General features: G+C 39.8%; 1 protein-coding gene across 5 annotated transcripts in view; it reads left to right on the forward strand.

Annotated features, from left to right (window-relative positions):
* Positions 1-26431, forward strand: part of SHANK2 (SH3 and multiple ankyrin repeat domains 2) — a 334933-nt gene that overhangs the window by 35349 nt on the left and 273153 nt on the right. For all 5 annotated transcript variants that reach the window (XM_081891148.1, XM_081891150.1, XM_081891145.1 and 2 more), the window contains exons 2-8: positions 6465-6693; positions 13907-14110; positions 17328-17399; positions 18147-18255; positions 18422-18573; positions 19537-19704; positions 26123-26239. In XM_081891148.1, the coding sequence (XP_081747274.1) occupies positions 6490-6693; positions 13907-14110; positions 17328-17399; positions 18147-18255; positions 18422-18573; positions 19537-19704; positions 26123-26239 (1026 nt within the window). In that variant the 5' untranslated portion in view covers positions 6465-6489. The remainder of the gene's footprint in view (positions 1-6464; positions 6694-13906; positions 14111-17327; positions 17400-18146; positions 18256-18421; positions 18574-19536; positions 19705-26122; positions 26240-26431) is intronic.

Consider the following 26431-nt stretch of genomic DNA (forward strand, 5'->3'; position numbering starts at 1 on the left):
TTCAGTTGCCAAAATGGAATGTCTAGTTGCCATTTTGGGCAAGACTGCTCTAAAGTCTTATTTTTCAAATGGTGGACTGGCTGTGATTGCTTATCAGTTAAACATCTGGCTAGTTCAGATGACACCTTGAGCTAGGTTAAAAACTTAGAAGCTCAAAGAAGAAAAGCCTATTCCTACCTCTTTTTCTTAATGGTGACCCAGACCATTCATAACATAAGAACACTCTTCATAACTGCAAGCAGGGCAGTGGGGCAGGGTAAGTATAAACAAGCTACAACAATTGACTATAACCAAGGGTCATCTTGTTGAACCCCCTACAATTGCTCAGAGAGGGTGGGGAGGGGTATTACACCACCCTTCTGAGTAATACCCCTCCCCACCCTCTCACTTTATATAAGGGTCTGGTGACTTCTATTTCAGTGTATCTGAAGAAGTGTGCATGCTCTTACCAATAACAAACTTAGTTGGTATCTAAGTTGCTACTGGAAGGATTTTTTAATTTATTTTTTTTTGACTGTGGCAGACCAACATGGCTACCTACCTGTATCTAAAAAGAAAAGTTTTACAGGAAAGTTGTTTTGTGATAGAGTATAGCATAGCATTTAGATTGTATAAATAGGATCCTGTTGTCCCTGAAGTGAAGAAGGTACTGGAGGAGGAATTATTAAGATAATGCAATGAAGATGGCACCCATTAATTTGTGTTTGGAGGTATACTGTAATCCCTCATTTTATACTCATTCGACTTGGGTGATTTCAATCATATGTGGTTGAAGGTGGGCTGATTGAAATCACACAAGTCAAACTCCAAGGAAGGGTTTGCTTGGAGTTACCCAGGGCGAAAAGAGCTTTTAAGATCTCTGCCTTGCTTTGGGATACCATTGTGAGATCTCATGGTACAATCCTACTGGATTAAAACAAAGGTGTATGTAATCCAGCATTCTCTTTCCCACTGTGGCCAACCACAGTGGCTGAAATTTGATATTGCCTATGAATGAAACTATAGTTGTCAATCATTTCGTGTGGGGGGTTCATTCCCAGCCTATGCACCCATTGGCGGAACACATATAAACATGCCCTGCCCCACCCTTTCTGGGTTCAGCACCATTTGTGTGTGTACGATTGTGTATCATTTGGATGAGTGTTAATCGGTTGTTGCCTGTTCAAATATATGTTCTTGCCAAGGTGATGTGAATGTAGGAGGTGTATTTGTAGGGGAAAATTGGATGGAGAAACCTTTCCTTTGTTTACCAGTTCTCCCTGCAAATGCCATCTCACCTGCCAATCATTTCCTCATCTCACAGCCTAGCCTCAGAAAGCTGTCGGGGGCTTTTGTATGAAAAGGAGGCAAGCCTTTTTTTGGAACCCCGTGTTTATGTCATAATGTATCATTCAGTCTTAAGGTTCCTGCTAGCTTCAGTTTTTTTTTTTAAACCAGCAACTAACTGTGATTTTCTATTACCTTTAACAATAACAAAATATAGAGAAATAATAATTTATAATAAAAAATAAAACCCCCCACACAGTTTGAAATCCAGGAAAACAAATATATGAGCTCTATAGCTGTTTTATCAAATTACCTGAAACAAAAGGAGCTCCTAATAATTCATGTCATCATTGTTTGGTAGCTGGTCTAGTCTTTTGTCTTCATTGAAGTAGGTAAGACAATAAAGAGCAGGATAAGGGAAGAAAGGGGGAAGGGGCAAGGAACATTATTGTGGTAAGGGCCAATGAGGCAAGCAGTTCATGGCATATACAGTGGTACCTCGGGTTAAGTACTTAATTCATTCCGGAGGTCCGTTCTTAACCTGAAACTATTCTTAACCTGAAGCACCACTTTAGCTACTGGGGCCTCCCGTTGCCGCCGCACTGCCAGAGCATGATTTCTGTTCTCATCCTGAAGCAAAGTTCTTAACCTGAAGCACTATTTCTGGGTTAGCGGAGTCTGTAACCTGAAGCGTATGTAACCCGAGGTACCATTGTAAATCACAGGAGCAATACCTTATGTCACTACAGTTGTCATCTAAGAAATGTGTTTGGTATATACTAATATACAAAATACTAGGGATAGTATTCTACGAATGAGTCCTGTCATCACAAAGATTCCCTCCTGTGCAATGGAACTCCCCTCCCCCGCATGCCCTGCTCCCTCTAAACATCACCAGGTGGTTGAGTGAACCCCTAGAACAGATTTAAGGGTATGTGGGGGAGAAGGAGAAGAGGAGAACGTCCCATTGTGCAGGCAGAAATCCTTGTGCTGGTGGAATCATTGCTGTACCACTGGTATTGAATTCCAACCTAGGAGTTCCACTCTCCAGTCATCAAAAGCCACCTTGAAGGTCTCTGGAATGAAAAGTGGGATTAAAACATTGTAAATGAATAAGACATTCAGTGGAGAGTTGAATTTCTAAGTAAATTATTAAACACCCATTCTCTCCTGGCTGATCAAGCAACACAGTTTCTCTGTAGCCCAGCTGTTTTTGTATTCAGCAGGGGGCACTACTGTAATTTGTACCTGAAATATATGCTCCTTTATCAGATACATGTGAGAATCAGCAGTGGGCCATGTATGAGAGACCTTCTGTTCTCTTGCATCAGGAGATGAAGACCAGGTGGTATAGAGGATGTGAGATAGCATGTGCGCTATGAGCCACGGAAGAACCTTTGGACTTGTAACGCTACTCTCGTACCTGAGGCAAGTGCCTCCGATTTATATTTCTGAGACAAGAAAATGCAAATGTTAGCACCATCACTAAAATCAATTGGAGTTTAGTTCTTTAGATCTAAACTTTTGCATTGGTAGCATTTTAAAAGCTTTAAGGAAAAGAAAGTATTTTAAGAAGATGTTATTAAAAAGTTTAAAAATAATACTCAGCAAGTTTTATAAATTAGAGGCATAGTTGTTTCTGTGCCGAACTACTCATTTGTGTGCTTTCAGAGTATGCCAATCCGCTAGCTAGAATGAACAATTTAAATTTCTTTCTCGTGCTGGTGTTCATCACATCTTAATGATGTGTTAATGCAATTCTGTAACATTTGCAGTAACATTGTTTAGTAAATCTGCACCGCTAATGTATCAATATATTGCAATAGAAATAAAATCCTTCTCTCTGTGTGTATTTAATGAAGATTGAAACCAGCATTTAATATGTTTATTCCTGTAATGCAAAAGATTGGATTACAAAAACACCTATTCTTCATTTACACTCTTAGTGCCACTGTTTCTATAAATCTTGGAGCTCGCAGAGAAAGCAATTATGTCTGGAGCCATTTCTGGCCTGATTTGTGCATAATGTTAAATCATAGTTAAAAGTAAATTGGGGTTTAATGTGAATGAACAGTGTGCTGATGAAAGATGGAAGGGGGGGGAACCAGAGGCTGGTTTAGCATTATATGTGAACTGTTGCTTGAATTCTGTTTCTCTTCAAACAAACCACAAGCAAAAAAATCAAGATTTGTTCTTTGTCTCTGGTTTGCTGCCTCCTGGCTTTGAAAAGAGCAAGTTCAACAGTATCTAATAGCATACTGCTCATTTGCACTGAACTAACGCAATAAACTATGACTGAATATTGTGTGCAAACTGGACCACAAGAAACAAAAGTCTGCCTTTTACTTTCTTTTTCCCCTCAGATTTTTTCCTAGCAAGCCTCCTTAAATGTGTTTTCAGGCCATGAGTGATGGGGTCATTTACTAAAAGATGACTCAGTGTGATAAAACAATTATGAAAATGTTTTCACAAGGTTGTCTTTGAGCCAGCCCTTGAGTAGAAAGCATTATATCTATCTCAGGTTCTGACACTGGCTTAATGTCAATGATGTGTCTATGTCACAGATAGCCAAACTATGGCTTACCGAGGCCACACAAAAGTGCAGAGTCCCGTAGAAGCTTTTGCAGCTAAATGACTCCACTCTGCTCTCTCTTTTTTACATTCGTACCACACAAACAAACTGCAGCTCATTATTAGCTGTGGTTCAAAGATACACTAAGCCTTGACTTAGTTCACTGTAGCGCAGGAGTAAAGAAGAATGCAGAGGAGCAAGGTGAATGCAGGCTGCTTGTCAGGAGTCCACATTTTCATGCGGTCCTGGTAAGCCATAGTTTGGCCTGCCATAATGTATGAACCAGGCCATTGTGTACTTATATATGACAAAGGAGGAACAACTTCTTTCTGTCCAAATTCTCCAGATGTCATGGACTGGCTGGATGCCATGGAGTGGTGGGAGGCACCAGCTAGGAAACCCCCAGGGGAAGAAGGCTGGGGGCCAGAGGACTGGTGGTGGGATGATGATGATGAGTAATCAGAAGGAGCAGGAGCAGACTGTGAGGAACAGGTGTTGGAAGCAGGAGAGGTAACAGGGTTGGGTGATCAGGAAGACACAGGAACAAAGAGCAGTCCTGATGAGATGAGGCCAGCTGCCAAAGAGTCCAGGGAGTCTCCCTCTCCTCTTGCGACCAGGTCCCCTCCCCCCTGGTCTCCCAGAACATGCAGAGGAATGAAAAGAGCAAAGGAGAGATTGGTTGTGTGCAGCCACAGTCTCTGATTGCTTGGGGGGAAAACCTTAGAATAAAGCATTAACTTCACTGACAGTGTTTTTTATTGCTGACCTACACCTGACCTGATACCACATTATGAATAATTTGATAAATCTTTGGAAATATGGGGCATAAATGTATTAAATAAACAAAACTTGTCTATTTGATTCCTCTTAGTTTAAGAGTGTGCTCCCCTTCACAAACAATGTATTCAGCGTAAGTCATGAATATTGCACAGCTCAGTTTTACTTCTGTAGGCTGTGCAAATGTGATTTATCCCCCTCTTCACTGGAGTTCCCATTGAACTATGCATCCAAGCTGCTTTTTATGGAGGGAGAAGACTGATATTTAAAATATCTTTTGACTTCTAGCCATATTGAAGTTTGCTTTGTCTTTTTAAATGGTGCAGGCAGGCCAATTTTTTTTTCCATTTGTCAGTGGGAGAACAGAGAAGCCAGTGCAGTGTTTATGCTCTCTGTTGAATTTAAGGGACAATACTTCAGAGAGCTGTATTAATCCACAATTCATTGAAGCATACTAAAATGAAATATCCCCTCGAGGAATTCTCTGCTCAAAAGAAAGCCAATGTAAATTGATTTCTTCTCAAACACGGTATTTCAAAGCAATGTTTTAACATGTATTATTAAATATGGATTTATTATATCTGAAGTAACTGCATACAAGATAGCATTGCTCAAATGTATAAAACTGTTACAACAAATAAGATCATTTTACAATATTAGCAAAGAACACGGCAAATGGCTGCTACTGTTAATTACCTTTATTTTGTCTGTGAGTCCTGGAAGATCTGCTTCTTGCCTTGCAGGTCTCTTCCACCTGGCTTGGGAGGGCAGGTCCCTGACTGACACCAGATGTTTTGGGACTACAATTCCCACCATCCCTGACCACTGAGAATGTGAGAAAGGGCCTTTCTTATGGTGGCTCCCTGTTTGTGGAATGCTCTCCCCAGGGAGGCTTGCCTGGGGCCTTCATTACATATCTTTAGGCACCAAGAGAAAACATTTCTCTGTAGTCAAGTTCTTGTGGAAGTGGGTGTGCTGCTTTGTTTTTGTTTTATTATGTATTTTGTGTTTTTATGTTGTAAATCACCCTATGATCTTCAGGTACACAAATTTGATAATTAAATAATAAACCTTGCAAACTTGGTCATTGTAATTATAATTTGCATTTTAGGAATAGGGAAGAGAGTCTGAGACTCTAGACCACTGAATACATGCAGGGAACCTATGTTTGTGGGCGGCCAGCAGGATCATGGCTTCCGTCCCCACCCTGATATATGCATGTTAGTTTTGAAAGTCTGCATAGACCCTGTCCATACTGACTGTGTAGTTCTTAAAAACGAATGAACATAGGGCCTCCTGCGACAATCCTGGTCCTTACCCTCACATACATTCCTTGAATGCCTGAAGAAACTACTATTGACCATTGGCCATATTGCTGCCGGTGTTGCTGCTGCGGCTGCTTCTATTTATTGAAATAATCATGCAAGCTTGATGTGTTTTATATGATATTTCAATAGCCGATTAACTTTTAGTTGTTTTCTATAATGGCTGTTAACTATGTGCATGTTTATAGATAGATAAACAGACAGACAAATAAATAGACTTTTGCCATGGCTTTGAAAAGGACAAATATAACATGATATGGACTGCATACTATTCTTCCAATGTTCCAATTAAGGAAATCAGGCTGAAATATACATGGGCATTATACCATGTTTTCCATCCTCTCTCACATTTTATTAAACTGCAAATGTTTTTAGATCTCAGTTACACTGGTTTGACTGATAAATAGAAATAGATAAAATATTTATATAGATTAAAACCCCCCCCAACCCTCCTCCCTTTGTGCTGCCTGAACTACATTCAGAATTTAACCAATATAATTTGATTTTGACTTTGTCTATTTTAGCCAAATGCAGTAAGAGGTGCTGAACATGCCTCGCAGTCCAACGTCAAGTGAAGATGAGATGGCTCAGAGTTTTTCAGACTATTCAGTGGAATCTGAATCAGACAGCTCCAAAGAAGAAACCATTTACGATACTATCAGGGCTACCGCAGAGAAGCCAAGCAGCAGAATGGAAGACTCCAAGAGCAATACATTAGTGATGCGGATTATAATACCTGACCTACAGCAGACGGTAAGGTGAACTCCATTAAAAAGTTTATTGACCAAGGCCATACATCAGATTTGAGATGAAGTAGTCAATTAAACTATGTCAGAGTCTGGTCAGGATGTTTAATGATTAAAGCATGTAGGTAGTAGTTCTGTCATGTAGAATCATAGAAGCATAAACTGAAGCTATAGGGTATGGCAATAATTTTAGAGCAGTTTTGTTTCCTACATTAACTAAGATGGAATGCGTAATGTACCTTGTGCATGTTACTTTGGTAAGTAGACTGAAAATCATTACGGCATGCATTCTTTCATTTGCTCATTCATATCTGGCAAGAAGAGGCTACCTAAAATACAGGGAGTTAAATCCTCACCTTTTGTGGATGTTTCTATGCATATTCCCTCTGTTCCTTTACATGTTTTTCCAATATGTTTTCAAAGGGACTGAGATGTAGATTTTGAACTCTTTAAAAGTCATAAATGAAAGGGTTCTGTGTTCTGATTCTCTTTCTCAGAAGTACTCCTTAGCCACTGGAATTCAATAAAAATTAACAAAAATGAAATGAGGAATGTGGTTTTCTTATTCCTAAGTGATGGGTAGTGCAAGAACCATCTGGTGAGATGGAAGGGTACTTCCACAGGAAATATATGAATGTCCTCATTAATTTTCTATTTTAGTCACAGATTTAGTTCTGCAAGAATAATTACTTTAATTGATTATGGTATTTTAAAAAGTAAATAAAATAACTATGTATATCAGAAATAAGTCAGGAAAAAAATTAGGACAATACAGTGGAACCTCGGGTTACAGTGGGGATCTGTTCCGGAGGCCCCACCGCAACCCAAAAACGACGCAACCCAAAGCATCACGTCTGTGCACGTGCGATTTAGTACAATTTAGTGCTTCTGCACGTGCACGAATGGTGCAAACCTGGAAGTAACCCATTCTGGTACTTCCGGGTTTGCGCCCGTCTCAAGCCGGGGTGCCATAAGCCAGAGGCAACGTAACCCGAGGCTCCACTATAGTTCCATTTGGTTTTATTCAATACAGGTATGGTTGGGGAGTTGAAACTAAATTCACAGTAAACGGGGGGATAAATGGAGGGCACAATTAAGTGTTTTCTAGTCTTATTGATTTCAGAAAGGGAGATTTGGGCATGTGTATAACTCTCCCATTGAAACCAGTGAGACGCCAAAGTGCACAGGGTAGCGGGACTACAAAATCCCGACATCATTTTAATCTCTTATATTCCCCTTACCAGTTTTAGCCTTGAGTATTTGCCAGGAGTTAATTATTGCCTTTACCTGGAACTGTGACCTGTACTAAAGGTAAAGGTAAAGGTACCCCTGCCCGTACGGGCCAGTCTTGACAGACTCTGGGGTTGTGCGCCCATCTCACTTAAGAGGCCAGGGGCCAGCGCTGTCCGGAGACACTTCCGGGTCACATGGCCAGTGTGACATCGCTGCTCTGGCGAGCCAGAGCTGCACACGGAAACGCCGTTTACCTTCCCGCTGGTAAGCGGTCCCTATTTATCTACTTGCACCCGGAGGTGCTTTCGAACTGCTAGGTTGGCAGGCGCTGGGACAGAGCAGCGGGAGCGCACCCCGCAGCAGGGATTCGAACCGCCGACCTTTCGATCAGCAAGTCCTAGGCGCTGAGGCTTTAACCCACAGCGCCACCTGTGTCCCTGTGACCTGTACTAGATCACCATTAATTCTCTGGGAACAGTTTTCCGATAGCCTACATTTGCATTTTACAACTATCTGGTAGATGTGACATATTATAATATCGTCTGCTGTCCCACCACATTGTTACATTATTCTTCCCTTTTTTTACTAAAATGGTTAGTCTGGCAAAATATACTGTAAATTATGTTGATGTAGACAGAATGAGTGCTCTCTTCTAGCTAAAAGCAGTGTCTTATCTCTTAGGTGGCATTCAGTGCTGCAGAATCTGAGAGTCAAATTAGATATGGCAGATCTGGGTGGGTTTTGTTTTTTTAACATTAAAAGGTGCACATAGGTGTAGGGAGCTAAATCCTTCTCCTGCCTTGCCTCCTACTAGTAGTACATTTCCCCTCTTTTCCCAGATTTGAAGTAATTGACTGTGGACATGTAGCTGGGAAAGCAGTGTCTTCATCTCTGCACCCCTTTTAATGTAAAAAAAATGGATCCCTCTATGCTTTATATGTGAATGAGACAAACACATGAATAAACAATTGTGGTTGCTTTTTTCCACATCTAGTTTGATGCTGAGAGTTCAGTGTTTGCCCCAGAGGCATGGGGGGTGTTCCAGGTTCCGGCCTGAGACAGGGAATGTGTTGCTCATTTGCTGCTGTCTGTAGAGAAGTACCATCTGGCATGTTTTGTCTGTTTTCTTTCCCATACATTGGTGATGTGGCTGCACAAGAGAGTGAAAAGAAGAGAATCGGTCCATAGCCATTTCACTGCAGGGTGGATAAAAAGCAATGTGTTGGGTTTTTTAATTTTTTGATTTAAATCAATTTTTTTTATTTAAATTGGATTTTTAAAATAAAATGCTTCCGGAGGAAAATCTTTCTAAAGATAGTTTTCTCTTTAAGTTACATTATAGTCCTAAGGCAATTCATCAGGAAATAAGGATTTGTTTTAAGTTTTTCATGTGTGCCAAAACTCAGTCTAAGTTTTTTTTTTTTAATTGTTTAACCACATCAGTTAACAAACATAGATATATATGCTATACTGTTATTGTTTTAGTTAAATAAATTCTTTAAATTGTTATTAAGGATATGATTGTTTTTCTCCTTCCAATAAAGCACAGTAGAAAAGTTGTCCAAATATAAACAGTTAACTTATTAAACCTCACAATAATTTCATAATTATCTGTCTATGTATTTCTAATACTATAAGCAAATCAGTAATTTTTGATATAACTGTAAAAACTGCTCTGAAAATTTATTATTCCAAAAATGAAACCTTCCTCTAGTTGTAAATATTAAGATGACACCAGCAAGAATAAGTCTTTCTATATATAAAAAAAGTGATTTAAATCGAATCCTACTGACTAGTGATTTAAATCAATTTGATTTAAATCAAATCCCCCTTGTTTCCTTGGTTATTCCATTTAATGGGAATCAAATGGCTCTGACTTGTTAGATCACGTAGAGGTAATATCTGGTGACCTCTCTTGCTGAGGAGCAGGAGTCGCTGGCATGGCAATGCTGTGCCATTATCTTCCCGACAGGGATGGTGCAGGCTGGGGAGGATTTAGGGCTGTGTAAGTGGTGTGCAGGGACGCGGGTGGCGCTGTGGGCTAAACCACTGAGCCTCCTGGACTTGCCGATCGGAAGGTTGGTGGTTCGAATCCCTACGACGGGGTGAGCTCCTGTTGCTTGGTCCCAGCTCCTGCCAACCTAGCAGTTCGAAAGCACGTCAAAGTGCAAGTAGGTAAATAGGTACTGCTCTGGCTGCTCTGGTTCGCAGAAGCGACTTAGTCATGCTGGCCACATGACCCGGAAGCTGTATGCCGGCTTCCTCAGCCAGTAAAGCGAGATGAGCGCCACAACCCCAGAGTCGGTCACTGGACCTAATGGTCAGGGGTCCTTTTTACCTTTACCTTTAAGTGGTGTGAATGCACTGAGAGCTGAGCTGATGGGGTGCCGTCTCAAAACACAGTGTGGCTTTGGACAAGAGGCACAAGGGCTCTGGCAGTTCCTAGAGTCTTCCTTCCCAAAGCCTAGTTAGTGCTTTCCCAGCCCTGCCTTTGGTATGACAGCACAAGGACTGGGTTGGGTGGGGTGCCAAATTTTGGCCTTCCACAAGATGCTGTAGTACTCAAATCTGCCACTGATGCAGGGACATGGCAGTGGCAAGGTAGAGGCTGAATGGGTGCAGTGGTGAAGCCAATCCCTTTCAGCTGTCAGTGTGCCTGCAAAGCCCCCCACTGCCCAGTTAGGCATCAGTGACCCTGCTGTTGGCAGGACTGCAGTGTGGCCCTGCACTGCCCCTGCCCCCCAGTTGCTCCTGATGTAAAATTTTCAACTGTAAGCAGTTACCTCCTTTGGTAGTAGTTCTGGTGGGACAAAAGGAATACGATCCACAGGGCTCCTAGTTTATCAGTGATTTTCAAATACACTGGGAGTTGAATGGGCAAGGCTTCCAGTGCTTAAGGCTAGCATTGCACATTCCATGCAGGTCAAGATCCTGGTCTGCTACTGCATAGTAGGGCCCCTTCACCAACATTATCATCTACCATTCAGAGATACAGATACTTGGCAGCTTCTGTGTGCAGCCTGTTCCAGTCCGGAGACCAGCTGTCAGGCTGCAACCCAAGCTGGGTGGGGGAGGGGCTGGTCCCCATTATTGCAGAAGCTATGGAGCAGTTATAGTTGAGAACAGCACATCCTGAAATGGAGCTGATGGCCACTGGTCCCTGAGGTGCTACAGGCTTCCTTGCTCTAAGACTCTCCTTTGACCACTTTGTATATTCATGATTTGTGACCTTATATCTTAATATCAAATATGATATTTAATCCATCTTTAACAGAGTAGGCCCACTGAAATTAAGGGGCTTAATTTCGGCATGTTCAGAGTCTACTCTGAGTAAAACTTAGTTGAATGTCACCCCAATAGTTTAGCCAGTCATTCTACAAATCTTCAACTTAAGTCCATGCCAGATTTTACAACAGTTGATGTAGATGGATTTTTTAATTTGCAGTCTCTTACTACTTGAGAAAAGCCTGATAAGTTGTACTTAACCTTTAAAAAGACTGCATGTTTTCTAGGCAGCATGTTATAATTCAACTTGCACGCTCTCTAAATTACAATGATTATATCTGAGCAGCCATCACACTGGAAAGTTAGTAGCCACACAGTTTCCATGCCACAGTTGTTCTTCAAGCAAGACGATTCAGATACAGTAACACAATTGTTATTCTTCTTATTAATATTACTGTACTGTGTAACGTACTCAAAACACCTAGCCACAGTTCTGCTGTCCTATCCACTGTCAGTGGAATTTCTTTCTCGAATAGTAATTGACATTGTTCTACTCTCTCTTTTGCCTGCAGACACTGATAGTAGTTCACTGGCCATGTCAAACCTTTTTTTCTTTAGTTTAGACACAGCTATTCCATGGAAGGGTTATGTCTGCCAGCAAACATATTCATATATCACTACGTTAAATGGACTGCCTGCCTGGAGTTTAATAAGGGCTGTTCAATATGTATGCCAAGGTGAAAATCATATTTGAGGAAGGTAGAAAGCCTAGGCTGGAATCCAAAGTTCCTCTTCCACTTATTATTTTCTTTTTGCTGGTAGTTCCCGCAGGTAAGATAAAAATCAAATCCTCTACCATGTGAGGAAGTGGAACATGATATACAAGTTTAATGTAAAACTAAGTTATATGTATAGCTTGCGTAAAGCTTGCTCATCCTCAGGCAAAACTGTCTAGTCTTTCTACTGTCACAGTTCTGTGGATCCAGCCATATACTTATCCTATTTAAATCAAAAGCATTTCCTTTTCCCATGGAATGCCCTTGGAAATGGAAGAAAGAGAATGTCATCACATCACGTCATTTCCCAGGAGTATTTAAGGTTTCTGGTTTTGGTGTGTGGTGCAGCAGTAGGCAGCAGCAGCAGCAGCAGAGCTGCCAGTTTGCTGATTATGACTGATTGATTTAGAAAGCTACCACCTGCTGGCTAACTTCTCTCACTTGGAACTCCTTCTCTGGGCATCTGATTTACCGGAATTCTACTGGATGTGCAGGGAAAGAGGACAACAGTTCAGGCAGTGCTGGAAATATCATAGAGTCCCAAATGAAAGAGTACTTAGACTTCTTACATTGCCAGATTTTGGTGTAAAATTGATAGTTACATTCACTTAACATGTGACAAGTATAAAAAACCCCTATTAATTGTGATGTGTGTGTGTAATTTCAGCAGCAGTTTCCTTAATGGCCTACTGCTACAAATTTTTTAGTATTTATTAACTTGTTTTAATGAACAATTAATTATCAAAATGAATGGGTTGTAGCTAACTAAATTATACTCAGAGTAGACCCATTGAAATTACTGAACCTAAGTTAGTCATGTCCCTTAACTTCAAAGGGTCTGCTCTGAGTAGGACTAACACTGGATACAGCACCCAGAAACAACAATTAAAAAACAACAGCCAAGGATAATTATTATAAATAATGAAAATTAAAAATGAAATATTTTAATTTCCATTTATTTTATTTCAAGTTAATTCCCATTTTATGCTTTAAGCTTCACATCTCTCACTATCCATCTATGATGTAAAAACTTGAGGCAGAGTATTTATACCAATGTCAAAGGACATTTCTTATAATTCTGCTACTGAAAGGCACTCTGAAACAAATCAATACAGAGAAGCATTTTGGAGACAGCTTTACATCTGTATTCATGAGCAATCATCTCATTGATAAATGCATTAATGTGTGATACGTATTATTGCAGCATCTGCTCAGCTGTATATTTTCCTGCTATATCATTAGCGGTATTTCTTCAATTTTGGTTTGAAAAGTAATTAGCAGAACCTAAAGCACAGCCTACTATTCCTTAAACAGAAATTTATAAGCACTTATAGTATTCCAAATGGATGACCATCTGTAAGCATAATATATCCAATGCAACTCATAATGTCATGAGCGTATACTGCAATGTCAATTCAAATCAGTTGCAGCCTCTGTGGGCACACAAGCCTTGTTAGCAGACCACAGTTAAATGGCAGCAGCAGAACAAGGAGGGCTGTATGTAGATGCATGCTCAACTATAGCTGGTGGTGCAACTTTTAGTCATGAGCTGGTACATCTGCGTACTTGCTGCTTGGCAGATTTGGACAATAAGTACAGACTTCCCTTTTCCTTGGCTACCACTCAATCATGGTATCCTGATATTACATACGAACTGCATCATTGTAGTCACCATATCACAATGTTTGTCTAGTTTACATATGGAAATGCTTGTATACTGGAAATGTTCATATATTGCATTTAATAGCATCTAATGTGACTCAGAAAGTTTAAATATGATATGTCTAGGTAAAGGAGAAAAAAATGAAATATGTCATTATTTATCTCTTGGGGGATGGACAAGATTGTTTGTTTTATATAAAGCATCAGCATTTATATTGAATAATTAAAGAGGTACTCACCTTATGTAGCAGCCCTGATAATTTATGTGAATTGATTTATGTTTTGTGTGTATTAATTGCCTTTTCTACTTTTTGTGTTTTTCAGAAGTGTATTAGATTTAATCCTGAAGCTTCTGTATGGGTAGCAAAGCAGCGAATTCTTTGCACATTGAATCAAAGTTTGAAAGATGTTCTCAATTATGGCTTGTTTCAGCCTGCGAACAATGGGAGAGATGGGAAATTTCTGGATGAAGAAAGACTTCTTATGGAATATCCACAACCTGTAAACAAGGGTGTTCCGACCTTAGAGGTATTTTAATGAACAATCATTTATTTAAGGTTTGTGTACCAACAGTATGAAGGTTGTTGTTGATTTTAATTTATTAACTGCCCTTCACCCTAAGGTACTTGTATAACGTATATACAGAAGACTCACATCCTGGTACGCTGAAGCTGTTTTGAGTGGGGAGAGAGAGTATCTGAGAAAAGTTACAACTGAAATAATGGAGCTAATATGATGGGCATTTACATAGGATCTTGTCAAGAATGTCTCTTGCTCTTTGGTAATCCTTGACAAAGTGCTCTAAATTTTGCTTCCAGGACAACCACATTTCCCCATGCTGTTAGTGCCAGCATATACTGTGACCATTGACTCTTCCTGAGCCCTACCTAGCAGGTTATCTGTTCTAAACAATGTGCGACATCTTCAACCTCAGCCCCAGGCAGGCAAATAATCATTCAGTGTGCCTGCTTGTCACAACCCCAATTTATCTATGCCACTAATGATGATGATATTCCACACTACAAGGAGCTTCCTGCTCCCCCAGAAAATTTCTCACTGTGAGAGGGTATCTCTTAGTCTCTCAAGGAGTAGGTCCCTTCTTCCTCAGAGTAACATTGCACTCCCTAAGACCCTGGGAGTGGGATGCTACTATTGCCTCCCTGAAGGCTTCATCCATCAACAACTCTGAGCTTCTCCAGGTCAGCCAACTTGGCCAACAGAAGTGAACTAGTCCCCTGAGGTCCAAGAGCTCAATGTCTATCAGACGGGATATTTGTACATTACTTTCTACTTGCATACCTGTCAATATTGAATAGAATTACTTTGGTGCATGGGATTTGTTAGGTCAAAAGGGGGGGAAACATAGTCCATGCTGCCCTTCTCACACAGCTGTCAACTCCGTTTGTTACCTTGTGTTTGCTTTGTCAGTGGGACCAAGATGCTTCATCAGCTGAATTTCTCTTACTTATAGAGCACTTCCCTACCAGGTTGCCCTAGTTAGCTTTCCCTAGCAGAGGCTGCAGCCAATTGTGGGTCAGGAGGATCTCACTTTAAAAACACAAGCAAGAGTTGCTCAGTTACCTTTTGGTAGTGTTGCTTCTAGACACAACTGCCACGGAGTTAATTTGCTAGGGGATGAGGAAGGAATGCCTGGACTAAGTCTTCTTTCCTAAGGGGGAAGAGATGGGAAGAAGAAAGACAATGGGGCAGCAAGACTATTTTTAAAAGGAAACATTGGCAACACTAATGGTCATTTCTCTCCCTCCAGAATTGAAGTAAATGATTAAGGATGGTAATTTTGTTCATCAACATGTCTAGCAATCTTCCTTTTCTTCATCATCTGTGCATAGTAGTTTTTGAATTTCATTTAGTAAACAGAAGTCTATTTTTGACTTTGGTTCCAATGTATAATTACACGTTTTGGGGAAATTGCAACATGTTGAGAGCATGAACAGCAACTGCTGTATAGTTTAAATGAAGAAATCTGGGGTAGGGGGAAGTGAGGTTATTTTTAAAAGAAGAATGGTACAAGAATATAGAACTCCACTGCTTTCAAATTTGAGATATAATTATGTGAGTTGACAGGCCACGCCTCAGGGGACTAGAGCAGGTGTATTCTAAAAAGCATTTCTTTTCTAAGCTTTGAATACAAAATGACAAAATCTTACAATTCCATGTTCTTATGAAGGAGTTAACTTCTCCTATGGACAGGAATTTCAGTTTATTCTGGGTGATCACAAACAATTTGTTTCTTACCGTTGGGCCAGAATGCAGCCATCTATTTGCAGCAGCACCCATTTCTTTGTGTCTAGTGTTTCCCAACCTTTGGTCTCCAGCTGTTTTTGGACTACAACTCCCATCATCCCTAGCTAGCAAGACCAGTGGTCAGGGATGATGGGAATTGTAGTCCAAAAACAGCTGGAGACCAGAGGTTGGGAAACACTGGTCTATAGTATGGATCTTGTGGAATTCATTTGTTGTGAATTATGATCCAGACCGAATTAGAGCATTATCTCCTGGACTAATGTACAGATTTGAAGACTGTTATCCTTCAGATTTCACACTGAATCTTGCTATGTAGTTTTCAGTTAAAACACACATGCACCAAAAGGGTTTTTTAAATGTATATTTTAGGAGAAAATATGTTAGGAATTTGAATCTTGTGGAAACATTAAACTATGTATTTAGATGTGCATTTTGTGCTGAACCACTTTTAAAGCACATTTTAATGCAGAAATGGGGCAGAACAAGTAATGAATGAACGCACACAAAAGTGATATAGACCTGAAACAGACTTATTTGCTCATCCCTGGTCTAAAGTGATAACACAGGAGAGATGAGAAAAAAAGGAACAACAGGGAAAGAAACTGAACCAATACCAATTTTTCCTGTGCTATTGCAGTGCTGCCCTAAATTTCTGCTTAAGGAATATACCCAAACTTTGAAGTTTCATAGTGTTCTTTATGCATAAGAATTCCTCATGAAAACTTCCATAGCGTATGTAAGCCTAAACATATACTTTTTAAGAAACTCAATAAAATACCGTATTTATCAGTGTATAAGATACTCCCATGTATAAGATGACCCCTATTTTTTGAGCCCAAAATTAAGAAATAAACACTTGCAACATTCTGTGTATAAGATGACCCCCAATTTTAATCTTTAAAATTTTTGGAGGAAATAGTCTTATACATGGAAAAATACAGTATATAGGGCGCAATCAACTATAGTTGAGCATTTTAAAGGCCTGCTGTTTTTAATGGGTGCACATGCACCCATGATAGTTGACATTTATAAATTCAGTTCATGCTAAGATATTGTTTGGTGGGATTAATAAATGGACAAATAATACGTTGTGATTAGCCAGCAAAATAGAATAGGAAACCATGGTTGAAGTAAGTTCCCAAACTATGGTTTGTGTAGACTATGGCTTGTGATACCTGAAGTGCTTCTATAGACAGATGCACATAGAGAAAGGAACTGGAAAAAATGAAAGCAGACAAGCAGTTCTAAACCATGGTTAATTTGTAAGTACGGAAATATGATTTTGTGTGCTGTCTAAATTAACTCATAAGCATTCTGTTGGTTGTCCCAGTATCTTGAATGTCCCAGTATCTTGAACTGACCCTTCAAAGCATGTTAACATTTACCTGGTTGTTTTTTAAAATAATAGTCACCATAACTATTCTTTTTCTAGAATATTTCTAAAATGAAAAGTAACATTCAAATAATGTTGCCATTTCAGTTTCGGTATAAGAAAAGAGTGTACAGACAATTTAATCTTGATGAAAAGCAGCTAGCCAAGCTCCACACAAAGGTATGTCTAAGTGAAGGACCTCTAATGTGGTAAGAATAAAGACTAGCAGAAAATGTCATTTAAGGTGTATTTTATCAACTTTTGTTAAAATCCCCTGATAACAGGAACAAGCTAAGGAAATTACAATGCAGATAGCAACCAGGCTCTTAATAAGATCTGATACTGTGCACATTTTCTTCATTTATTTAGTTGATCTGGTGAAACATTAACAGGCTAATATCATTAATATATTGAAGGATTGTCAAGGCTATGATAGAGCAATAACACCAGGCCCGTGCAGGTGGGTGAGAGGCAGCCAGGTACACTTGGCCTGTGCCCCAAAGGGCTAGGCCAGCCCAGGGGCCATGCCAGGAACCTGCTGGACTTACACTGTCAGGCCTCAGACAAGCTCTGCATGGGCCTCATTAACACTATTGCCTTGGGTAGGCATTATTTTAAGCCTGCAGTGCACTTGCCACCATTTACTAATATGTGTGCACACAAAGATGTATAAATGAAATAGATTCCTATGCATAGGTGTTTAACACATATTATCCTGGGCTCCTTTTGGAGGAAGGGTGAGATATAAAATCTAAAAAATAATAAAATAATAAACCAAAAGTAAATGGGCAGTAAGGTGTGTTTCATATGCATACTTTTATTAATGTTTATACATGATTTTGGATACACACTAGATGACGATTGTTGCTTATAACTAAACTGTATATTTTACAGTAGTAAAATATTTCACATAATGCTATCTTTCAGGCTAATTTTCGAAAATGTATGGACCACGTTCACCACCTGTCTGTTGAAAAACTAACAAAGATGCTGGACCGGGGACTAGATCCTAACTATCATGACTTGGAAAGTGGAGGTATGAAGTAAATAATTCTCACGTGTTAGCAGAAAATACACACATCTTTAGTAAATTGCGAAGATGAAATGTCTAGTGTATATGAAGTGAGTTGAATTTATATGCTTTATATGACTTAAGAGGAGTTGCATAATTATTTATTTCTTTTCATTCTTTCCCACTTTAGAAACCCCACTGACTTTGGCAGCTCAACTTAGCAATACTGTTGAAGTTATCAAAGCCCTGAAAAATGGAGGAGCTCATTTAGATTTCAGAGCTAAAGATGGCATGACAGCATTACACAAAGCAGCTAGAGCCAAGAACCAACTTACCCTGAAGGTAATTCATATGTTATGTCCATTATGCATTGTTTTATATAGAAGAGTGTACGAAGGAAAATGCTTGAGTTAATTATCAGCATCCTTAATGGATCTTTTAATCTACATTCACTCAAAGGTTTCTTTTGTTGGCTTTGGACTTCCAAGATTGGCTTTCAACAAAGAATTCATTTTGGTGGAAATAAAAAGGGTGGTGAAACTTTACCTTGTTGCCTGATAGGTAATACCTGTTTGTGCAAAATGGAAACAGAGCTACAGCCATTTATCTGACTTTGGAAGAGAATATCCGTTTCAGCGGGTTACTATCTTTTGTAGTGTTTGCCCTTTAAACTTAATGTGCATGGATTTCTTAATTTGTTGGGGTTTTGACCATGTTGTTCAAACAGCGGAACAGAAGAATAAGTGTCTGTATTTTGAAATTTCCTGATGAAGGACCTAATAGGTCAGAAAAGTGCTGGGTTATACAGTTTTGGACATTAACTTATTTCATGTTTTGTTTTATTTAACAACATTTTGCAATAATCAACAAAACTCTAATCCCAAAGTCAATACATTAAATATAGATTGACATAAAAGCAACATTTCTTCTAGAAAAATTCAAAACCTACTTGAATGTGCTGTTGGAGGTAACGGTTTTGTTGACAGTACTGTTTCTATGGTCACCTGCCATTCTTGGTCACATACAGTATATGATGTTATGTTTTGCCATTATCACAAAACCCCAAATTTCATTAAACCTTTATGAGGAATTCAGTGTTGCACTAAAACAAACATTCTGTCAGCACAAGCATGTCTGCTTGGCTGACCGACCGATCTTTCCTCTCCTCCCCTGCATGATGTTCGGTTTTTTTTTGAAGAGTATATGTATGGTGTGTACAGCCTTATGCAGAAATAAGAACCATAGTATCTGCAGATCTTTGTTTAGTTATTAGTCTAATTCTTCAAAACCTGTCATTACTTACAGACCCTTTTAGAGCTTGGAGCATCTCCCAATTATAAAGACAGCTGTGGACTGACACCGTTGTATCACACTGCCGTAGTTGGAGGAGATCCATATTGTTGCGAGCTCTTGCTTCATGAACATGCTACTGTGGGTTGCAAAGATGAAAATGGATGGCAAGAGATTCACCAGGTAGGAAAGATTAACTTTGGTGCATTAAGATAAGTCCAGGTGCACAGTGCAGCAGTGGAGCAAGCCGATTGGGCGCCTGGGGTGGCGCGCGTGCCCTGTGCCCAGGGGTGGGGCCAGCCGCCCGCAGGGCGGGGCGAGCCAGGGCAGGACGCTCCGTGGGGCCTCCAAGGAGTCTGCCTGCCTCCTCCCACTCAGCCGCCCTACAGCTGAGGAGGCGGCGGGGGGCAGACTGTTTGGGACAATGCGGAGCCTGTGGGCGCCCAAGCCACCACGTCACTCCCAGGAGAGACACGTGGCTCTGGCGTGCTGCAAGCCCCGCAGTGAGTGCCGCCTGGCATTTTGTCACCCCCTTCAGGGGTGACACCCGGGGTAGCCTGCCTCCCATTCCCCCGGCACAGTGAGATTTATTTTTCTGTCATCTTAAAATATATTAGAAGCATCCAGATCTCCAACAACCTACACCTAGCACATGGTCGCTCCTTTAGCTTTGTACAGACATTACTCTATTTTGGTAAGCCATTTCAATTAGGGCAGAGTTGAGCCTACTTACATCATTTGTAGTAATTTCTGTGGGTGTTGAAAAAAGGTTGCCAGTTTTGGGTGATTTTTGGCACTCAATGTGAATACATTTATGTTCTTTCAGTGCTGCCCTTTTGTGTGATATTTCCTTTTCCTTTTTTCTTGATGTCTTCAGCCCCATTTACCCAACTGTCATTTAATCTTCTTGGCTGTGATAAGCCATGTGATTTTGTTCAGGTAATGATATAATGGATGCTCAAAAATTGGGACACTTGCAGTAAAGAAGAAGGGAGATTGTGCCAATAAGAAATAACAGTAGCTAAGAGTACAAAAGAATTCACTTTTGTGATGTGAAGTTGGTTGAGTAATTTCTTTGGCTTCATCAAATGTGATCCTTTCAAATCAAATATTGAAATGAATAAAATACATGGTACAACTCTTGTTTGTTTGTTTGTTTGTTTGTTTTTTATACCGCCCTATACCTGAAGGTCTCAGGGCGGTTCACATAAAATAATTTAAAATGTTCACATAAAATAAGTTAAAATAGTTTAAAATGCTTTTCCTTCTTTCAGATTTTTGGTCTATTTTTCTTGATAATTAATTCTGCCACTAGAATTCAAAAAGTTGTCTGAACCTTATTTATGTGGGCAAAATGATGTAGATTATCGATAAGGAATGACATGAGAAAAAACGCATTTCCTGACATGCCAGGTGCTGTGATCATTGTATGTGTTGCAGTGGAAATTTGACCCTTTGGATCCTTTGTTTTTAAACCAGTTTCTAAATTTACACTTTATGTGCAGCCAAATAGTACATAAAGCTCTAAGAATCACAGCCTCCCTCACTTTGTGAATGAAGCTCTGAAACAATTGCAATAGAACAGGGTTCAATACAGTATTTAGCAGGCGGAACCATCTGCTCTATCATTAGAATGGTGAAGCTTTCTGGATCTTACTTGATAGCAGTGCTTCTGGTGCCCTCTTGAGCCACTCAGTGGAATGAATAATTCAATATTAATTAGGCAATGCTACAATTTGTTCATCTCCATAGCATCCCTAACTCTGTGCGTCTTCACTGCTTTCAGTGCTAGAAATGCTAGTAGTCTGGGAGAGTCATAAGTCTAAATGAGTGCCAAACATATAGTAATTAGTGTTACCAAACTCCAGAGAAGGGATTCATAACAGTTTCACATTCCCATTTCCCTGTTCAAGCTATGCAAAGTAAATGGAAGATGGTTCTGCAGTAGGTGCCAACTAGTATAATCAGCCAGAGCAGCAGATTTACATAATTTTACAACGCGGTTGGGTGGAATGGGGAAATGTGGGTTACTTGTTTGTTGGACTCAAAATGTATTCGCCATCTTAGAACCATATTGTTTATTTGTTTGAATAATTTGCTAGCCACTCTTTAGAAATCATAGCAGGCAATTAAAAATAAAACCACCATAAAAGCAACAGTTGCCTTCTCCAGCTAAAAGAACTCAACAACAGAAAAGTTTTCATCTAAAACTTAACTGCTGTGCATAACGACAGCAGCAGGCAAACTTACATGAAGGGAGCTCCTGAGGTGAGGTGCCAAAACATAGAGAGTCCTGTCTCCAATCCCCACTTCATATTTTACTCCAGGTGGCTTTTGAGGCCAGTTTTAATAGTTGATCAAGTTGGGGCTGGGGAAATGGGACCATATAATCCCTTTTTTAAATTATGTATTGGACATGGAGGTTGTGTGCTGAAGATAACATGCAATTTGGCCCTTTGGCTTTATGTGGAAAGAGTGTGGCATACTGGTGCATAAGCAGCTTTTATGCCTCACTCATCTCTCTTCTGTGTTGTGTGGCTTTGCGAAGGTGTGCATGGTTTTTTTCTTTGGTAAGAAGTGGAAAAATTGATGGAGGGGTATTACCTCTGGTGGGAGACATGTTGTGTTTCTTCGAGGGTAGTTTGTCTGCCTTTGGTCCCCACCCTGCATTCAGCTCTCACCTGTGGCTCCTAGGAGTTGTCAGCATGTGACAGTGGCCACACCCTGGGAAAAAGGCTTTGATTGGCAAGCTGAAACAGCTGATGGGTCTGAAACCCTTGGTGAGTTAGGAACTTCCCCAGCAGGTGAAGACAGGCTCTGGCAGATTGAGCAGACGAGACCAAGACTGGGCCCAACAGTCAAGAGGGAGGTTTCTGCACAAGCTGTAGAGGGAAGTGAGGGGGGAAATGGGGCTAGTTAACTGGGGAAGGTAGCCCATCTAGGAGAAGGAAAACTCTGATCCTAAACCTGCTATATGGGATAACTTCGGGAGAAGAAAAGGCTAATGAGCAAACCCTACACAAATCCAGAGTGGAGTTCCTAAGACAGGTGGGGAAACTCCCCTATGAGGAAGGGTTGCAGTCTGTGCAGCTGTGCAGGTCATTGCTGTTCTTCTGGGTTCCAAACGCAGCCCATCACTGGCACTTACAGTAGCGGCAAGCCTTGAGTTAGTTTTCTCTGTCTTTCTATCTGCACATAGCTTCATTGTGAATTCTTACACTGGCTGAACCTGATATATTAATTCATAATTTCCTTTACAAAAGGCCCTGTGTGCACCTCAGGGCCTTTGTTTGCACTGGGAACTATCATAAGAAATCAAAAGCAGTCTTTTGTAATTGTAATCGGAGACAAATCAGGTTGGTTTACATCAAGAATGTGGGCTAATTGAAGAGTACAGGCTCAATAGGGGGGAAAGTCATCATTCAGAAGACTGTAATGCAATCCCATTTGGTCTTATCTGTTGTGGTAGGTGTGAAATATCTTGGCACAGTTAAGGAGCCTTCAGTCACCACTTGCCTTCTAGAAATTTTTCTAAAAGCATTGTTTATTCTTACCTGTACCTGCAGTTCTACATAGAGACAGGAAGCTTTCCTGTCTCATTTTATATAAGGATGGATATAACACAATCGGTCCCACTAGAGGTGTCTGTAGATAACTTTAATTCATGCTAATTTAACTTGGAGTAGTATTTTAACCTAAGGGTTGAGGGTATCATAGGAGAAATTTAGGATATGCTTTTTTAAAAAAAATTGTGTTTGATCCTTTAAAAAAACAACAACAAAAATGCAGGTAATACTTTCCAGAAATGCACATTTAAGGTAGATGGCATTGCATCTTCAGCAGACCTCCAGCAAATCAGTTTTTAATAGGCTGGAAAATTCTAGCTGTGGTCACATCCACACCATACATTTAACACACATTTAAAGTACATAGCTTCCCACAAAGAATCCTGGGAACTGCAGTTTCCCTTCACCAGGGCACAATACCTAGCACCTTAAACTGCAGTTTCCAGAGTTCTCTGGGGAAAGTAATGTACCTTACATTTGAATTAAATGGATGTTCTGGATATGACCTAGGACATGGAGCATCCTAAAAATGCTATTAAACTTTCCAGAACAGGGGTGGGAAACTGGATCTGAAAGGCAGATATTTCATCTCCCTGAAGTCAGGTGATTCCCTCCCCCCCCCCCCCGGTTTGAAATCAAACTGGCAAATGCTCAGCCTTTGACATGGCCATTCAGAGTGTTCTTCAAGACCAAATCGTCAGCTGACCGTCTTGTGGCCTGTTTTCTAATTTTTGCACAATTTCTCCACAGAATCAGTCACTTATATAGCATACATATGCAGTATATGAAAATGTGTTTTACTTGCAATAATTTATAACACACACAACTCTTGTACATATTAGTAAAATTTGTTGTCAATGCACGTTTTTGTAGTTTGTATTTGGTTTGTGGTATTTGTAAGGCAAGTCATTTAGAATAATTTTAATAATAATTTTAGCTATTTCTCAACATCCCTTAAAAACTGGATTTGTAATATGATCATTAGTGCCATCTAGTGGCCTTGGCATTTTATTTGGCATGCCCAGGAGCTTTCAGCTTCAGTTTACTATAATACTAACTTTACTAATAATTTAAATAAGTATATACAGTGGGGTTTTTCTGGGGGGACGCAGGGGTATGCATAATCCTAAACATTTTGTGAATCTAAGTTTGGCCACATTGAAGGGCAGTATTTCAATATGAGTAGAAGAATGAGAGAACCCCAAAACATTTAATTTTTTAAGAAATAAGCACTGGGTATATAGTTACTCTTTCTGTATTAAGAGCTCAAATATATGTCTAAAATATTGTTATAATGGTAGGAATGACAGTGGGAACACCACCTTTGATTATTAATTTATAAAATTCAGCAAATTGTATACTCAGTTTGGGGAAAAGATAAAATATTTTGGCTTCTTTGGTTATGCAGAAAACTTGGAAAAAATGTTACTGTATGCTTAAACTCACAGAGTCAAAAAGGCACAAAGATGCCAGATTGTTGTTACAGTTTAGAGTGAGTGATACGGCCTTTTCAGGCCAGCAATTGTAATAAACTCTCACTCACCTCGAAAAACCCCTTATACCTCCCTTTGGAGGAAAAGAAGATCCAGTCAGAAGGCAAGCAACAATAAAAAAATATTATCATCTAGAGAAATTCTAAGGGTGTTCCCAGTGGCCTTTCTAACCTCTAAAGAGCTTCTGAACAGTCTTGTAACAAGGCAGGTAAAAACCTGTTGAGAAAGATAGTCTCAGTAAAAACTGATTTTGAGGAGGGGGGGGGGCGTACTTAATTATCTCTTGAAAAACAAATAAAGCCCACTATGTTTAGATTGCCAAATAACTTACAAGTTCTTGGTAGAAAATAGAACCCACCTTAAAAATTGTTACATAGGAAGGAGTCCCCCAAAGGACAATAGGCACAAAACAAATTCAGGACTGGGACGTTTTAGCTGAAGAGGCAAACCCCTGTTTCCAGATCATTTCTTAGTAAGGACGAGAACAGCAAAAGTTTCAGGAATAGCTCAGAACCTTTGGATAGTGAGACATTTGAGGATACACTATCACGTAGATGTTTATTTTCTCTCTCTCGAGTTCTTCTGGATGCTTTATTGCTAAGCAGGTTCCCATTAATTGCTCAGTTCACGTGTCACATTAAATCATAGTTTGAAACAAACAATCGTTAAATGTAAACAAGCTCTGCTCCTTTCCTGCTTCTGCTAGTGTCTTGCCACCAGGAAACAAGGCACTTCCCAATCCTTCCAGTTAACCAGAAGGGTCTGATGGAGCCTGCTAAGCATGTTAGGCTACATTATCAGGGTTCCTGATTGTGGGGAAGGTTCCAGGTTCAGCCTCTTTTAGAGCTTCTCACTCCATGTTGGTGTGGAAAGTGCAGGGACAGAGGCATTGGGGTGTGTGTGGAGATAGTGCGTGTTCTCCCTATAAACTTTATAGCATTCCCTATTCTTTCAATGACTAGACAGATCTAGAGCCTTTTATATTTTTATACTATTTTAAAGTGCTATACTTAGGATCAAGCTTACATTTTATTTCAGTGTAACCTAGTAATGTTGTAGGATATTAACGTACATCCCCCCCCCCCCGTCTTCTGGCTTGACAATTTTTGGAAAATTAGAGTAAGACTGCTTTATTACAACCTGCTACTTTAAAAGGATCGCGCTATCACAAGATTCCCTGGTTAAGATAATTATTCTAGAATTTTTAAAGCAATTGTATGTTAAAACTGTGTATGGTATTGGTGTTGAAACTCTACTGAAGTAGATACTTCACCACCAAGCCGTACACAACTTCTGAAAATGTGGACTTGTTGGAGTGGCAGCGGATGACCACTGCACTTTGGAGTCTTAGCTTACAACACACTTGGTAATACTATACACCTCACTGTATATAGTAATATGTTCTGAAAACTTCAGAATACCTTTCCAAGAAGTGTAAAAGTGAAATGAATTAAAAATTAAATGAATTAAATGTGAATTAAAAGTGAAATGAATTAAAAATGTAGATCTCATAATGAAAATATGAACCTTTTATTTTCATAGGCTTGTCGATATGGGCACGTCCAGCATTTAGAACATTTTCTGTTTTATGGAGCTGATATGGGAGCACAAAATGCCTCTGGAAACACAGCGTTACATATCTGTGCACTTTACAACCAGGTTAGTTGTTATAGTTTCGTTGTTCTTATATAACTTACTGAAATGAAGCAGGTAACAGAAATAATTCCTAGATATATTTTTTTAAAAACCTTGCAAGGATCAAAATTCAGTCATTTCCATTCCCTGGTATTAATTATAAATTACATTTTTAATATTCCACTTTTCTTCCAGAAAAGCTCAAGGCAGTTATCT

This window comes from Podarcis melisellensis (genome assembly GCF_964234715.1).
Source record: "Podarcis melisellensis genome assembly, chromosome: 1".
In the NCBI taxonomy this organism is placed as follows: Eukaryota; Metazoa; Chordata; class Lepidosauria; order Squamata; family Lacertidae; genus Podarcis; species Podarcis melisellensis.